General features: G+C 43.9%; 1 protein-coding gene across 1 annotated transcript in view; it reads right to left on the reverse strand.

The window, feature by feature from the left end:
- The window catches only part of dhx9 (DEAH (Asp-Glu-Ala-His) box helicase 9), a 64,491-nt gene extending 50,682 nt beyond the window's left edge, over positions 1–13,809 (reverse strand). Inside the window, exons 1-6 of the mRNA XM_055642148.1 lie at positions 13,590–13,809; positions 11,344–11,490; positions 5,683–5,823; positions 5,205–5,307; positions 4,330–4,427; positions 604–752 (exon numbers count right to left, since the gene is read on the reverse strand). Coding sequence (XP_055498123.1) covers positions 604–752; positions 4,330–4,427; positions 5,205–5,307; positions 5,683–5,823; positions 11,344–11,454 — 602 coding nt within the window. The 5' untranslated portion in view covers positions 11,455–11,490; positions 13,590–13,809. The remainder of the gene's footprint in view (positions 1–603; positions 753–4,329; positions 4,428–5,204; positions 5,308–5,682; positions 5,824–11,343; positions 11,491–13,589) is intronic.
- Between the last annotated feature and the right edge of the window lie 2,706 nt (positions 13,810–16,515).

Here is a 16,515-nt window from a genome sequence, read left to right on the forward strand (position 1 = left end):
TCTCTGGATAGGAGGAACGGGTGACGTTTCGGGGCCAAGCCCTTCTTCAGACTGAAAGTCACGAGAAAGGGAAACGAGAGATATTGACGATGATGTAGAGCGATATAGAAAGAATGAAAGATATGCAAAAATGTAACAATGATAAAGGAAATAACCCAGGGATATAAATATTGATTTATCTTTAATTAACCCCTGCATTCTCTCTCCCCAGCTTTTCAAGTCACACCAGCTTTTCATTCTCACCTCGCTACAGCTAACAATGACTAGTTTCCTTTATCATTGTTACTTTTTTGCATATCTTTCTTTCATTTGTTCTATATCTCCCTACATCTTCGTATATATCTCTCGTTTCCTTTCCCGTGACTTTGTCTGAAGAAGGGTCTCGATTCCAAAACGTCACCTATTCCTTCTCTGCAGAGATGCTGCTTGTCCCACTGTGTTACTTCAGCATTTTGTGTCTATCTTCAACATAATATATCGATAGCAGAAATCCAATCGTATTTCTGAAGTAGGGATTAATAGGATCGCATGAAATGAAAACCTTGAACAGAATTAATGCAGAATTCCTCAAGTTGATTACTCCCCAACCAAAATATGTCAAACCTGTTGTGATCAGGTCCCACTTGAGCATATTTATAGTCAGCTTGAATCTTCTCTTTTTGGAAGAATTGATTGAGCTGAGCTTTGGAATTTTCAAGTGTCCAGTTGCCATGAAGACCAGCATTCAGATCCAACCCTTCAGACTCCAGAGTCTAGAAAAAAAAGTTATTGTTTTAGAGATATATACAGAAATAAAGTAAAATTTTAAAACAAAGATATTGGAAGTAGATATTTGATCAGGCAGCATCAATAAAGGGAGAAAAATTATCTGAAAACTTTTTCTTAGTATTGGTTGAACACTGAATTTCCGGAACCCTTGGCTCCAGAACCTTTCTGGATTATCAGATTTTCTGGACTAACAGGTCATATGATAATGAAAGAACAATACGTCTCTAACCCGCAAATGACACCCCTCTCGTGTCTCTAGTCTAAAGCACCATGGAGTGCCAGAAACATAAATAAAACAAATATAAAATGTAAACTGAACGTGATTGGAATGGCCTGCCGACCCATCCCCAGCTCGTATCGTCTCCCCGGCCATTTAGAGCCCCAGTTTCCGACCCTACTCCCGGCCCACAAGGCGGACCAGGTGGGTCCTTCTTCACCGAAAGGAAACAATGTGTTGGAGTAAATCAGGGGGTCATGATCTCTGGAGGGGTGGAAGATTGCAACCTTCACGTGATCCGCCCTGTTTTGGCGAATGCAACAAAGTGCACAATCAAATAAGATCAAATAGAACAAGTTGTCCTACAACTTTAGGCTGTGCACGCCATACGCAAGAAGAAGATGATCTCTGGAGAACACAGATAGGTGACTTTGGGACCCTTCCTCAGGCTGATTCATTCATTTTTTGTCGTTTCACTTTAAAACCAGGTGCCAATGCCATTGGTCTGCACTGGCGAGCCCATCTTAATCCATTCACACAGCTGATGTTGCGACGCATGTTATAGCCCCTGGCGACAGCACTTTCTTTGGGTCTCCGCCCCCTCCCCCTTCTCCCCCCCTCAATCGCCGACGTACTCCACCTTATAAGCAACAGCAGATGAGGGGGAGGGAGCCCTACAGCGACCAAACGCGTTCGATCAGTTGGGGCACACTGAAGAAAACATGAGCCTCAACAACAGCTGTGTGAACCGGTGAAGAAGGGCTTGCCGGTGCAGACCAGCAGTACAGCGTCAAGTTTTAAAGTGAAATGACACACAATGCTGAAGTAACTCAAGTCAACTGAATCAGTCTGAGGAAGAGTTCCGATGTCACCTATTTTATTCTCTAGAGATCCTGGCCCGCGAAATTACTGCAGCACTTTGTCCATTCGTGAGTGCACTTTGCGAATCGGGAGTGGGGACGGAAGCCGGGGCCAAGGAAACGATGCAGGCTGGAGATGGTCAGCGGGTCCGTCCGCTATATCTGACATCTGTTATAAGGCTTACTGTCTAGTCTATGAAAAACAGTTAGGAGAGGATTGAGAGCATAGTGGCGAAAACAAAGGCTTACTGTCTAGTCTATGAAAAACAGTTAGGAGAGGATTGAGAGCATAGTGACGAAAATGTTTGAGGATTATATGCTGCTATATAATGTTATATACAGCATATAATCCTCCAACATTTTCGCCACCTCCAAAGGGCTCCCACTACTTCCCATCTCCATCCCTTTCTGCTTTCCGCAGGGACCGTTTCATCCGAAGCTCCCTGGTCAACCCGTCCCTTCCCACCCAAACCATCCCCTTCCCAGGTATTTTTCTTTGCAGCCGCGGGAGATGCAACACCTGTCCCTTTACCTCCCCCCTTGACTCCATCCAAGGACCCAAACAGTCTTTCCAGGTGAGGCAGAGGCTCACTTGCACCTCCTGCAACCTCATCTACTGTATCCGCTATTCCAGGTGTCAACTTCTCTACATCGGCGAGCCCAAGCGCAGGCTCGGCGATCGTTTCGTTCAACAACACCGCTCAGTCCGTCTTAACTTACCTGATCTCCAGGTTGCTCAGCACTTCAACTCCCTCTCCCATTTCCAATCTGACCTTTCTGTCCTAGGCCTCCTCCATTGTCAGAGTGAGGTCCAGCGCAAATTGGAGGAACAGCACCTATTTCACTTGGGTTATTTACACCCCAGTGTTATGAACATTGGCTTCTCTAACATCAATTAGCCCTTGTTTTCCCTCTCCAACACCTCCCCCTTCCCAGTTCTCCCATCAGTCTGTCTCTGCCTACATTCTATCTCTGTCCCGCCCATGCTCCTGACAGCAATCTGAAGAAGGGTCTTGACCCGAAACGTCACCCATTCCTTCTTTCCAGAGATGTTGCCTGTCCCGCTGAGTTACTCCAGCATTTTGTGTCTACCTAATCATTATACTGGTTGGATGGATAAATGGTATGACAAATGTAGTGTGGTATTAATTCTTGGTTTGGATGAACTGAATTGACTGATGCAATATCTCTTAGCTGGAGAAAGCATCAGATTAAGTTGGTCCATGCTTTGATTTGTGTAGGGTCATTCCTAGTCCAGTCTAAACTTATCTTTGCACCATTGTAAATAACTATGTTCGGAAGTAAAAATCTTGGTTGGTGCTAACCCCGTAACATAGAAATCCATTATAGCTTTATTACCGTCTACCTACTATAATTCTGAGACTAAATCCCCATGCCACATAACAAAGTACCGTATTTCCCCAAATGAAGACAAACCCCTATTTTGAGTCACTAAATTTTGAAAAAAGGCTGGCGGGACACGATCAAGGGTTTGGTTTAGTCCATGGGCCGGCAACCTTTTGTGCATAGGTGCCAGGACCCGTGTTTGTGAGCGGATGGCGGGCCACATCTATCGCCATAGTTAATAAATGGAGGTAATAATACATACTAACTAAATTAGCTATTAATAATAATACATACTAATAATACATAAATTAGTAATAATACATAGTTTTCACATGTTCTCAATTAGTTTTCTGCTGTTTCCAGATCGCCTGCGTTCCCCGGGACTGGCTGCCGTTCCCAGATCCCTCGCGTCCCCGGGACTGGCTGCAGTTCCCAGGTCCCTGCAAGGCCCCAGGGACTGGCTGCAGTTCCCAGGTCGCCTGCGAGCCCCGGGATTAGCTGCAGTTCCCAGGTCGCCTGCGAGCCCCGAGTCTAGCTGCAGTTCTGCTGTCCAGTCCCGGTGGCTGCTCACAGCCACCCGAGCTACTGAGTGAATTACTGACATGATTCCAGACCCCTTCCTTCTCAACGCTCCTGCCCTCCCCGCAACTTTACCCCTGGCGGCCCAGCCGTGTTGACCCGGGCCAGACTCACACCCCCCCCCAGCAGTGCTGTCCTTTTATGGCCGCTGTACGGAGGGTTAGCCAAGTCTATCTTTCTTGGCTAACAATCTAACCTTCAGCCTCCAAGGCTAGGTACATTTTCGGGCCTTATTTTAGGGTTAAAAAAAAAAATAGCGTCTTCGCTGCGGGGAAATACGGTATATTTATCAACTAGGCACTAAATGTTTTATTAACATGCAGTTATGAACCTATGTAACAAGTAAACCCAAATAAATTCCTGAATCTATCTCAATAAAGGTGCCCTCTTTTCAGGTGATTCATCTTTACTGTTGCAGTAGGATTTGTTTCAATCTGAAAACTAAAAGGCAAACAGCTGGTCTTGTGTTTGGCGAAAAAATAATCAAACTGTGGTAATGAAGCTATCAAAGTCCTTCACATTACCTTATTATTTCACAAGAACAACACAATCACTTACTGCTTGGGCTTCCTGTTCATCCCGCTTATCATAATACTCCTTTAGATTGGCTCCACGTTCCCAATAACCTCCGAATCCTCCTTCCTTGCCCCCAGGATCTAGATCAAAAGTCATTTTAAGCAATATTGAATAAATCAACATTGTTACATTCTTTCACATTATTGCTAGTGTTGTACATCATAAACAGCCCTTGCAACCCACTGCATATTCGCTGATCATTATGCCTGTATACTGATCATAAGTGTTTGCGCAAGTGTTATATGCCTCTATACCCTGCTCATTCAAGTACCTGTCAAGATATCTCTTAAATTAAAAAAAAACACACACTTCAGGCTGCCTCGGCAAGGCCATCAGCATAATTAAGGGCCAGTCTCACCCCAGTCACTCCCTCTTCACCCCTCTCCCATCAGGCAAGAGGTACAGAATTTTGAAAATGCAGAAACGTCCAGATTCAGGGACTGTTTCTTCCCAACAGTTATCATGCAAGTGACCAGTCCTCTCCTCATCAGCTAGGATGGATCCCAACCTCCCATCTACCTCATTGAAAACCTTTGAACCATCTTTCATCTGACTTTATCCTGCACTAATAGTTGTACCCTTTATCCTTAATCTTTGCACTATGGAAGGTTTGATTGTAATCATGTCTTGTCTTTTCTTTGACTGAACAACATGTAAACAGAAGCTTTTCACTGTATCTTGGTACACGTGACAGTAATAAACTAAACTAAAAATACAATTGTACATCCAGCTTTAGTCTGATTTTTAGTTGAGTTTGATTTTTGTCTCATTTTGCAGTCACATAAACGGGAATAACTGACGTATGTTATCAAAGGTCTGAAATTGTCAGCGCACTCAAAAAATACAGAAATACTCACCATCAGCCTGTTTTGTAGCTATATGAGGAGCACATGCAACACTGGGTGGCAATTCCCCTGGCACACCAGTTTCACTGTTATCAACAGCATTAGGTTCAATTCCCTATCAAAATTAAATAACCTAACATAAATATTCATCAAACAGTACTGATTTAGTTGTTTTATGTATTAAGTTCAGGTAACGAACAGCAAGCATGAAACGTCTATTCTGTGATATGCTTAAATCTTTCCACTTAAATGTTAAAGTTGAAGAAAAGTACTAACAGATAGAAGTATTCCAAAGACTGAAAGAAATTTAAAATGTGTTTCTCCTTACAGTGCTGATATTCTAACTATTGTTAGAATCCACACAGAATTGCCTCAAAAGCAAACATGGAAAATATAAAATAATTAAATATCTGTTTCACTCTTTATTAACGCAAACTCTAATATGGAAAGGGGAGTAGGAGAAACATTGATCAAAGCTATGTGCACTAGCCTTCAAGCTGGGAACCTCATCTGCTTTCATCTCGCCAGTTCGAACCAGGTAATTGACAAAGTCTCTGGCAGCATTTGTCTGGGCATCCTTCTTGCTGGTAGAATTTCCCATACCAGTGTAATTAAATCCATCTACACGGACCTAAAGGAAAATAAGTTTGATAAATGAGCACATTTTCAGATTCTCTTTTCTTAGTGTTGTTTTGTACCGCTGCATTTAAGCTACATTATATACAGCTGCTTATCGCAGGTCTTAGAATATGAAAATGATCGTTCCACTCAATATCTCAAAAGAGATAATGACCAATGCTGATTTAAATGACAAGATCCAATTCAACATCAGAACATAAGCAACAGACGTTGGCCAGTTTGTCCATTATATACACACTCCATCTTTCAATAAGAACATGTCTGATCTTTTGCCACAGCGCAACTTTTCTGCACTAATCTATGTCCCTTGATTCCGTTAATATCTAAAATCTGTCAATCTCTGTAATGCACACAAGTGACTGTGCCTGTACTGTGATCATAGGAAGAAATATACAAAAATTCATGTTGCTTGGATTAAGAAATCAGCTCTATCCTGAGGGGAAAACAACCTGGGAGTATGCTCCCAGGTTCTCAATACCCGAGCCAGAGCAAACATCATCTCTGTGATTTTAATGTTGCAATAAGATCACCTCTGCTTGTTTAAACTCAAGAGTATAGACCAGTCTGCTTAACTCCTCAAATTATCACCTGCACATTCCAGGAATTAATGTAGTACTGACATTCAACAGGCCTACTGCACTTGCGCCATTGCAAATAAAACTTTGCAATGAAGCAAGCTCAACCCGCACTAAATATTCTAGTTTCAGTAGTGTGGCCAAGCACTCCTCAAAACAGTGAGCTGAGATTTACGCAAAAAATAGACAAGCTGACTCTGGACTAACGTAAAATCCCTTTTCCACAAAATTAGCTGGATCAGACAATCAGTCTGCACTCACAGGTAATGATCCTATGGCAAGAATAGGTGCTATTGACCTCAATGCAGGTCCATTGATTTACCGATTGAATATTTAAAACAAGTATCAGTCCAGAATCAGAATCACACTTTATTCGCCAAGTATGTTTTGCAACATACGAGGAATTTCATTTGCCAGATCAGTCATACACTTAAAAGCAACAGATCACTCAAAAACACATTTTAACTCCACACATTCCTCACTGTGATGGAAAGCGAAATAAAGTTCAAGTCCCTTCCCTTAGTTCCTCCTCGGTCGGGGGCCTCGTGCCCCATTGACAGGATGATCTTGACACCCGTAGCAGCGTTTTGGCGGGGGGCTCCTGCATCGGGGGGATGTCAGCTCCCCCACGCCGGGCGATCGCATCAGGGCTGGTCGAACCTTCCGCAACGTTGGAGCTTCCCGACAGCCTCTCCTGAATGCGAGTTTGATGGTAAGTCCGCGGTGGTCGAGGTCCCAGGCAAGGGATCAGCTCCGATGTTAAGTCCATCCCCCGCGATAGGGCTCAAAGTCTGTCCAAGGAGGCTTCCCGCTCCATCGATGGAAGGCCGCAGAGCACGCCGGAGAATGTGATCCGAAAATTAATCACATCTCCGGCAAGGTAAGAACTTGAAAAAAAGTTTCCCCCGATCCCCCCCCCCTCCCCTATAAAACAAACCAAAGAACATTAAAACAAACTTTTAACACACTAAAAAATAACAAAAAGAATGAAAAAACGAACAGACTGCCGGCAGGGCAGTCATCGTCCCAGCGCCCTCTGGTCATGGATTGGCAGCATCGAGCTTTTGTGCATCTGCCAAGCATGTCTTGCAGCCTGTGATGAGCCTAAGGCAGCGTTCCCTAATGGATATCTTGCGTCTGAAGAAGGGTTTCGGACCGAAACGTCGACTATTTCCTTCGCTCCATAGATGCTGCTGCACCCGCTGAGTTTCTCCAGCATTTTTGTGTACCTTCCCTAATGGATATCTTGCTGCGCTGGAAGACCAATAATTTTCAGGCAGTTCATAAAAAGCATCTTTCACCAAATTTATGGCTGTCCAATGGAATTTGACATCTGTCTGTTATTCTGGGAACAGCCCTTTAATCAGAAAGTCCTTTCTTATGCAGCTGCTAAGGATGAACCCTTGCATCATTTCACCATACGTTCTTCGCAAATCCAGTCTGCAAAAAGGTGAGCAAGGTCTCCTATTTGCCTCAGCTGGAAATGTCTACTTCCAACGGTCTACTATTTGCCTCACCCTCTGACACCTGTGCTAATGAAGAATCTATATCTGCCGTAAAAATATCCACTGACTTGGCCTCTACAGCCTTCTGTGGCAAATTCCACAGATTCACCACCCTCTGACTAAATAAATCTTTTCTCATCTTCTTCCTAAAAGAATGTCCTTTAATTCTGAGGCTATGACTTCTAGTTCTAGACTCTCCCACAAATGGAAGCATCCTCTCCACATCCACTCTATACAAGCCTTTCACTATTCTGTTGATTTCAATGAGGTCCCCCCCCCTCATTCTTCTAAACTCTAGCAAGTATAGGCTTTGTGCTGACAAACCCTCATCATAGGTTAACCTACTAATTCCTGGGATCATTCTTGTAAACCTCCTCTGGACCTTCTCCAGAGCCAGCACATTCTTCCTCAGATATGGTGCCTACAATTGCTCACAATATTCCAAATGCAGCCTTACCAGTGCCTTATAGAGCCTCAACATTACATCCCTATTTTTGTATACAGGCCTCTTGAAATAAATGCTAGCATTGAGTTTCCTTTCTTTACCACCGATTCGACTTGAAGATTAACTTTTTGGGAATCCTGCACCAGCACTACCAAATCCATTTGCACCTCCGATTTTTGGATTCTCACCCCATTTAGAAAATAGTCTATGCCTTTATTCCTGCTACCTGGGTGGTTGGAGGTGTTACATCCCCTGTGGTTGCTGGGGAAAGTGCCAGGGGTCAGAAGGTTAAGAGGTGGAGGGATGAGTGGACTAAGGGGTCGGAAGAACCTGCAGAGGGCGGAATGCAGTGGGGCAAAGACGTGGCTAGTGGCGCGATCTTGTTGCAGCTGGTGGACAAAACAAAGGATGATGTATTGAATGGGAAGGCTAGTTGGGTGAAAGACGTGGACCATATCTTTGGCGCGAGACGGGGTCAGAGCATAAGTCTGAGAAATGGAGGAAATGTGAATTATATGTGAAATGTGAACTATAGTAAAAGGGAAGCCTTCATTCCTGAAAATGGGGACATTAAAAAAAAAATCCTACAATGGAAGGTCTCATCTTGAGAACAGATGAGGCAGAGACAGAGAAACTGGGGGAAAGGGGTAGCACTCTTACAAGAAACATGGTAGGAAAAGATGTAGTCCAGGCAACCGTGAGTCAATGGGTTTATAATAAATGTCAATGAATAGATCGTCTCCTGAGATTGAACCAGAGAAATCCAGAAATGGGAGACAAATCGCTGAAATGAATTTGAAAACGCGTGGATGTTAGTAGCAAAGGCGTTTAAATTGATGTTCCGCACGGGTGCAGGAGGCAGCATCAATACAATGGAGAGAGTTGGAGAGTAGTACCAAAGAAGGTTTGGAATAAAGACTGGACATTCAATTAAGGTTAGCCTCTGGAGGCCAGGGAAGTTGAATTTGTTAAAAACGTGGCGAGCATGCAAACTATCCCAGATGCAAGTGGGAAGGGACTGGACAAGGGGAGACAAATAAGAGTCAAAGTACGAGGAGAATGAAGGTGGCTGCAGAAAGTAATTCCAAGTTCTAAAGGGCCTGTCTTGAAACAATGTCTGCCCACTTCCCTCCACAAATGCTCCCTAACCTGCTGAGTTCCTCCCGCAGTTTCTTTTTCACGCAAAATTTCAGCATCTGCAATCATTTGTGTCTTCATTCAAGTACCTGTCAAGATGCCTCTTAAATTATGTTATTGTTCCTATTTCCACCACGTCTTCTGCATTTATTCTAGATAATAATTGCTCTTCTTGTGAAAACGTTACCGCTCAAATCTCCTTTAAACCTCCTCCCTTAAACCTATGCCCTCCATGAAAAACAGACACTGGTATTATGTCCTAAATATACCTCTCTCAATTGTATATACCTTTATCTGAAGAAGTGTCTCGACCCAAAACGTCACCTATTCCTTCTCTCCAGAGATGCTGCCTGTCCTGCTGAGTTCCTCCAGCATTTTGTGTCTATCTTTGATTTAAACCAACATCTATAGTTTTTTCCTACACATTATACCCTCATCATGTCTGCTCTCAGCGTTCTTCATTCCAGGGAAAATAGACCAAGCATACCCAATCGCTCTAGATTACTTAAGTCCTCCAAGCTAGGCAACATCGCTGTAAATATTTTCTACACCCTTTCTAGCTTAATCATGGTGTGGTCACCAGAACTGCACACAGTACTCCAAGTGCGGCTGAACCCTTGTTTTGTTCAATTGTAAATGATATACCAACACTAATACTCAATGCCTAAGCCAATGAATGCCATACATCTTCCTCACCACCTGTCCACCCATGTTTCCATCTTCAGGGAACTAAGTTTGTGTATCCCAAAGTCTCTGTTCAACAACACTTTTTAGGACATGTGATTCAGTGTTGGTCATGACTTGTTTTAAATTCTCAAAATGCATTACTTCACGCTTGCCAGTTAAAATTCCATCGACCATTGATCTCATAAGAAGCTTTTGATGACACAATGAGATCACCTCTGATTGTTTAAACTCAATAGAATAGACACAGTCTGCTCTTCACAGACCTAACCTACTTATAAGCCCTGTCCCACGGTTCGAGTTCATTCCAAGAGCTCTCCCAAGTTTGCCCTGATTCGAACTCGTAGATTTACAGTAATGGCCACTCGTCGGTACTCGGGGCTCACGTGGACATTTTTCAACATGTTGAAAAATCTTCACGAGTCTTCCTGTGCTTATCTGCCGTTAGCGAGTCTTCCCGAGTACCTGCCGTTAGCGCTACGAGCCACTAAGAGACGTCCCCGAGCTACGATGTACCCTCAACGTTCATTCTCCGTGCTTACCACGAGTTTGATTTTTTTTTAATTCGGGAAAGCTCTTGGAATGAACTTGTACTGTGGGACAGGGCTTATAAGTAGGTTAGGTCTGTGAAGAGCAGACTGTGTCTGTATTCTATTGAGTTTAAACAACCAGAGGTGATCTCATTGTGTCATCAAAAGCTTCTTATGAGATCAATGGTAGATGGAATTTTAACTGCCAAGCGTAACCCCTTCAAGGTTTGCACAAGATTATAAGGAGACCCTCAAAAGTTTGAATAACCTAATATCCATTGCATACAACTGTTTTTCAAATAGATTTTGGCAAAAAAAAAGGAGAATTAATATAATTCAATACAAAATATGCAAAGAATTAAAATAAATGAACAAGGTGTCAGACGTAGAATTTCAGTGGGTGCAAGTTCAATCAAAGTGCGAGACAAAACATCATTCTGTTACAATTTATTGTTTAAGAGGGAACTGCAGATGCTGGAGAATCGAAGGTTACACAAAAAAGCTGGAGAAACTCAGCGGGTGCAGCAGCAACAATTGCTTCCCATCCAAACATTTCTGCAAGCAGATTTGGTTTTGGACCCAGAATTTTCCATTTTCAACAGAGTAAATTTACACCAGAAATCAAAAATGCCATACCTCACACACAAACTTTTGTCTGTTCTTATTACCAGCTGCACGGATGTCATAATTTGGTGTAGCCTTGCGTTTTCCGCACCAAGCGTACAAAAAATTCTTTATGTCCGTCATGACTTGATTGTCAACATCAATGTTAAATTCTGCTCACTGAGGAAATGAAACATTAAACACATGTAAATAATAAATTATAACTGGTCATTCTTGAAAAAAAATCACAATTTGTTTTGCTTTCCCATTTAGTTATCCAATCTTTGTTATTTCCCAGTGGCAATTTCTTGCCAGTCTGAATAACTTCTCTATACAAATGCTAGTCAGAGGAGTGACCTTAAAAGGTATACAAGATTTTGACGGGATGGTCGAAGGCGGATAGTCAGTCTTTATGCAGGGATGTAGAAGCTAAAACTAATGGGCATAGATGTAATGAGGCACAGGAGACTGCAGATTCCGACAACTGTGGTAAAAAAAAAAACTGCTGAGAACTCAGCAGGTTTTGGCAACATCCGGGGGGGAAAACAGTTGACGTTTCGGGTCAAGACCCTTAATTTACACAGCAATGATTTAAGGCGAGGGGGAAACTATTTAAAGGAATCCATGGGGCACATATGGAATTTTTACAGAGAGTGGTATGTGAAACAAGTTGCCAGAGCAAGTGACAGAGGTGGGCACAATTGCAATTAATCATACTTTAGTAATTAATATAATTTAATTACTAAATTGAATATAATTTAGAAAGGTACATGGTTTAGAAAGATTTAGTGGAATATGAGACAAACACATACAAATGAAATTGCTTGGATAGACAATTTGGTCAGCACGGTTAAATTGGCCTGTTTTCTTGCACACCAACTCAATGCCTATTTTAAACATCACTTTGATATCAAAGGAATTATATTTACAGGTGAAGCAAAGATTTAAGCTAAACTGGAAGAGATGAAAAAAAATGTATTTAGTGATCACAATATGCTCTCTGCAAAACAGGGGAAACTAAAAGTAGATTGAATTACTGTTTTGCAGAACACCTTATACATACTACAAGGGTGAACCGAAGTTACCAATTGTGATTTTATTTCTACTTCTACTAAGCCATCTGTATATTTGGCATCATACACTGTAGTAACAATGTAAAATAAGCTCAATGAATAGCACCTCGGCCTCCAAATAAACATGAAACAGCCTTCCAGAATCAATCAAAGCCTGTATAAATAAGATGATCAACTTTCCAGATCACTTGTGTCAGTCGGCTCCCCAATAAACACTGTAATAATATAGAGGGAGTCTTTGTTTACGCAGCTCCGTCTTGAGATTTCGAAAGCAATAATTGCTTGTAAGTTTCAATATACTCAAAGGAATGTATTTATTTAAACGTGAATACGTTTAGAAACATTATACCGTGTTTAAGGGGGGGATTCTGCTGGTTACAAAGACAACATATAGTGGCCTCAATGTGTAGGAAAGAACGGCAGATGCTGGTTTAAATGGAAGTAGGCAAAATGCTAGAGTAACTCAGCGGGACAGGCAGCATCTCCGGAGACAAGGAATGGGTCGATGTTGCCTGTCCCGCTGATTTACTCCAGCAAAAGTGTCTACTTTTATAGTGGCCTAATTTTTCACAGAAAATGTATGGCCCTATCCCTTTCAAACAACAAGAACAATGCTTCAGCAGATGTGTATCATAATTTATATATTAGATTGGTATAACTAAGTGGAATGTGAGTTTGAGTGTGGTCTCATGGTGGTAACGGGGGAAGCCCAGGACATAAAGGTATGGGAAGTGAAGATACAATGGTCAGCAACCGGGAACTGGAGTTTGCCCTGGCGGAATAAGCGTAAATGTTCGGCGAATCGGTCTAATTCCCACCCACCGACCGCTACAGGGAGAGAATTAAGCGCATCGCACTAGCTCCCGGATTTGAAGATAAGTTTCAGCCGATGGCAGCTCTCGCTTTGTGCCGCTGAGCGCCTCGCAGGGACCGGGTCACAACGTGCGGGCAAGAGCCCATCGCAGCCTCCGCCGGCCTGCGGGACCGGACCAGGCGGCTCCGAGAAACAGCCAGGCCGGAGCCGCGGCTCAGGCCGAATCCGACATCACAGCGCGATGTCCACGGCCTCCATCGGGGGGGGAGGGAAGGTGCGGTGATGTCGGGATCGCCTCCTTCGGCCCGAGCGGCGGCTCCGGCAGCGTCGTTTCTTTCTCCTCCTCCCCCCCCCCCCCCAGTTCCCTGATCAGCGAACTTCTTTCTCCTCACCGTCAGACCGCAGCTCCGGCGAGTGTGTCCGGTCGGCGAGTGAGAGTGTGTGTACGCGTGTGTGTCCAGAGCGGTGAGCGGGTCCTGTCGTTGAGCGCCGGCTGAGCCGCGATCACCCGCAACCGCACAAAATGGCGCCGGCTGGCCACCCGGACAACCCAACTTGACAATGGAGAGGGGAGACCCATAACATCTTACAGCATATTTCTTTAAAAAAAATCATTTTGTCCAAGGCTTTTTAAAATAATGATTATGTAATATCATTTTAATGTAGTAAGCTCATTAAATATTGTGTCCATCATTTGATTTAATATCATGATTTGTTTAATTTCTTGATTTGATTCCCCTCCCGGTTCCCATTGTGCACCATTGGTTTATGCTGCAGGTCTGCGTGACGTCAGGGGCTGCAGCAGTGGGCGGGGCCTGTTGCAGTGGGCGGGGCCCGTGCAATGGTTCCCTTCCCTTGTTTAATTGTACCGACCACGGAACAATGACATTCCTCGTTGCAGCAGTAAAATAAGCCTGCACCACTTCTTGCGTATGGCATGCACAGCCTAAAGTTGTAGGGCAACTTGTTCTATTTGATCTTACTTGATTGTGTACGCCAGGTTGATTGCATTCGTCGAAACAGGGTTGAAGGTTGCAATCTCCCACCCCCGCCTGCACCACAATGCACAGAGATAATATATAATTAACATGATTTCAATAATCTAATAACCCCAATACCGGTGCAAAAAAAAAGCTTAGACCCCAAAGTGCGTTGTGTTGAACAGCTTTATAGGATTGTTGGGAATATGCTATTCTTAAACCTCATGTTCAACATTGCAGCGCCCCCACACAACATGATGTTGTGTGGGGGCGCTGCAACGGTGGCAGCCCTGTCAGCAGCTCGTTAGTTATTTTCAACTTTTTTTTTTAGTATGTTTTTAATGTTTCTTTGTGTGTTTTGTGTTGGGGTGGTGTGGGGGGGTGAGGGGGAAACCGTTTCGGTCGCCTCCTCAAAGGAGAGGCGACTTTTTCCAGGTCGCCTCCCCCGTGGCCTAACAACAGCGAGGATCGGCGCGGCCTTTCCCGGAGACGGGCTCGGGGCTCCGGCGGCGGGTGCAGTGTGGACTGTCAACGCAGAGCGGGCAAGCCCTCGCTGGAGGGGTGTGCTCCGTTTCGTTGGCCCGCAGCAGCCGGCAGCCTGAAGCCACGGTCTACAGCCCGGGATCCCTCGGGGGGGGGGGGGGGGGACCCGGGGTAAGAAGAAGCTTCCACCGCCGGCCCGCGGCCGTCTTCTACTGCGGGCACGGTATGGACTTAACATCACCCCTGGAGGGGAGCTTCGACCGCCAGCCTTGCAGTCTGCGGTGCTTCTGGCTGCGGCGTGGTGGGAACTTTAAATCTTCAGCCGCCGGCCTGTGGCCTACACCAACTTAAAGCCGCAGTCTCCGGTGGGGAAGAGCCGACTCTGGACTTCCCTGGACTCGTACCTTGTCCTTACCATCTGGATGCCGGAAGCGGCGGCTGCGGAGGGTTGAGGTCCCGACCACGGGGGAAAATGGAGGAGGACTGGCCAAATTGTGTGCCTTCCACCATAGTGATGAATGCTGTGGTGGATGTTTATGTTAAATGTTTATCGTGTTTTTGTGTGTGCTCTTTATCATTGTATCGCTGCTGACATATTCATTTCACTTGCACTTTTTGTGCAATGTGACAAATAAACCGTATTGTCACCGTCAGTTTATTTGTCACATTGCACATAAGTGCAAGTGAAATGAATATGTCAGCAGCGATACAATTATAAAGAACACACACAAAAACACAATAAAAATTTAACATAAGCATCCACCACATCATTCATCACTGTGGTGGAAGGCACACAATTTGGCCAGTCATCGGACTCCTATACCTTCTCCCTGATAATAGGAGTGAAATGAGAGTGTGGCCAGTGGTGATGTGGGTCTTTGAGGAGGCTGACTGCCATTTTAAAGTAGAGCCTTTTATAGATCCTTTTGATGGTGATGAGGGCAGTACCTGTGATGGACCAGATGGTATTCATCACTTTTTGTAGTTGGGTGCGCCAGCCACAGACAGGGGCCGCGGAGCGTTTTTGAACATGTGGGGTGTGGGGGGCGGAGCGATCACTGATCATTGGCCTTGGGGGTACCCGGCGAGGGAGGGAGCAAAGATTATAGAGGAGGGAGTGCAGTGACTGAGTGGGGGGATGGTGTGGGAGGAGGGCATCTTTTAATGCATTGTAGAAGTATGATTTCAATGTTTTTTGTTTGAAGTATTTTTAAGATAATGTAGGGCCTACATGAGAGATAGGAGCAGGTGATTGTTATTTTTGTTTATTGCTCGACCTCCAAAAATTGGGGGATAATAATACAGGCCATCCCCCACCTCAAAACGTGGGGGGATATATCCCCACCCCACCCACTCCCGGATCGAAGCCAGTGCCTGCCATGGTACAGAAAATTTGACAAAATAACTTTTAAATGCCTTATAATTTCAAGTGCCACATTTTTGTTTGTAGTTGAAAAAAGGGACAAGAAATAATCATAACCTTTCCCAATTTTGCAAAGTCATACAAATAATGTTTTGCTCGGAGAAAAAAAATCAGAGTATTTTTAAAGTATGCGTTCTCCTTTTGACGTATATGTCATTTTGATTTGAATTTAGAATCATCAAACCATGACATTAACAAAGGCTATATGTTTGTGGAAACTTTACTTTTTTTAAAGTAAGATTTTCGAGAAATCTAAAATACATTAGAATACTGAAATTGCAAACCACCTGATTCAGCGTCAAGCAACTGCCAGGAAGATGAACAGAGATGGTGAATACAGAATAGATTTTGCAACAGAATTGAAGATACTGGATGTTGGAGGCCAGGGAAACGAACAATGATAGTCAAAACAGATTTTTTTAAATCCCTTTT

This window comes from Leucoraja erinacea, chromosome 10 (genome assembly GCF_028641065.1).
Source record: "Leucoraja erinacea ecotype New England chromosome 10, Leri_hhj_1, whole genome shotgun sequence".
Lineage (NCBI taxonomy): Eukaryota > Metazoa > Chordata > Chondrichthyes > Rajiformes > Rajidae > Leucoraja > Leucoraja erinaceus.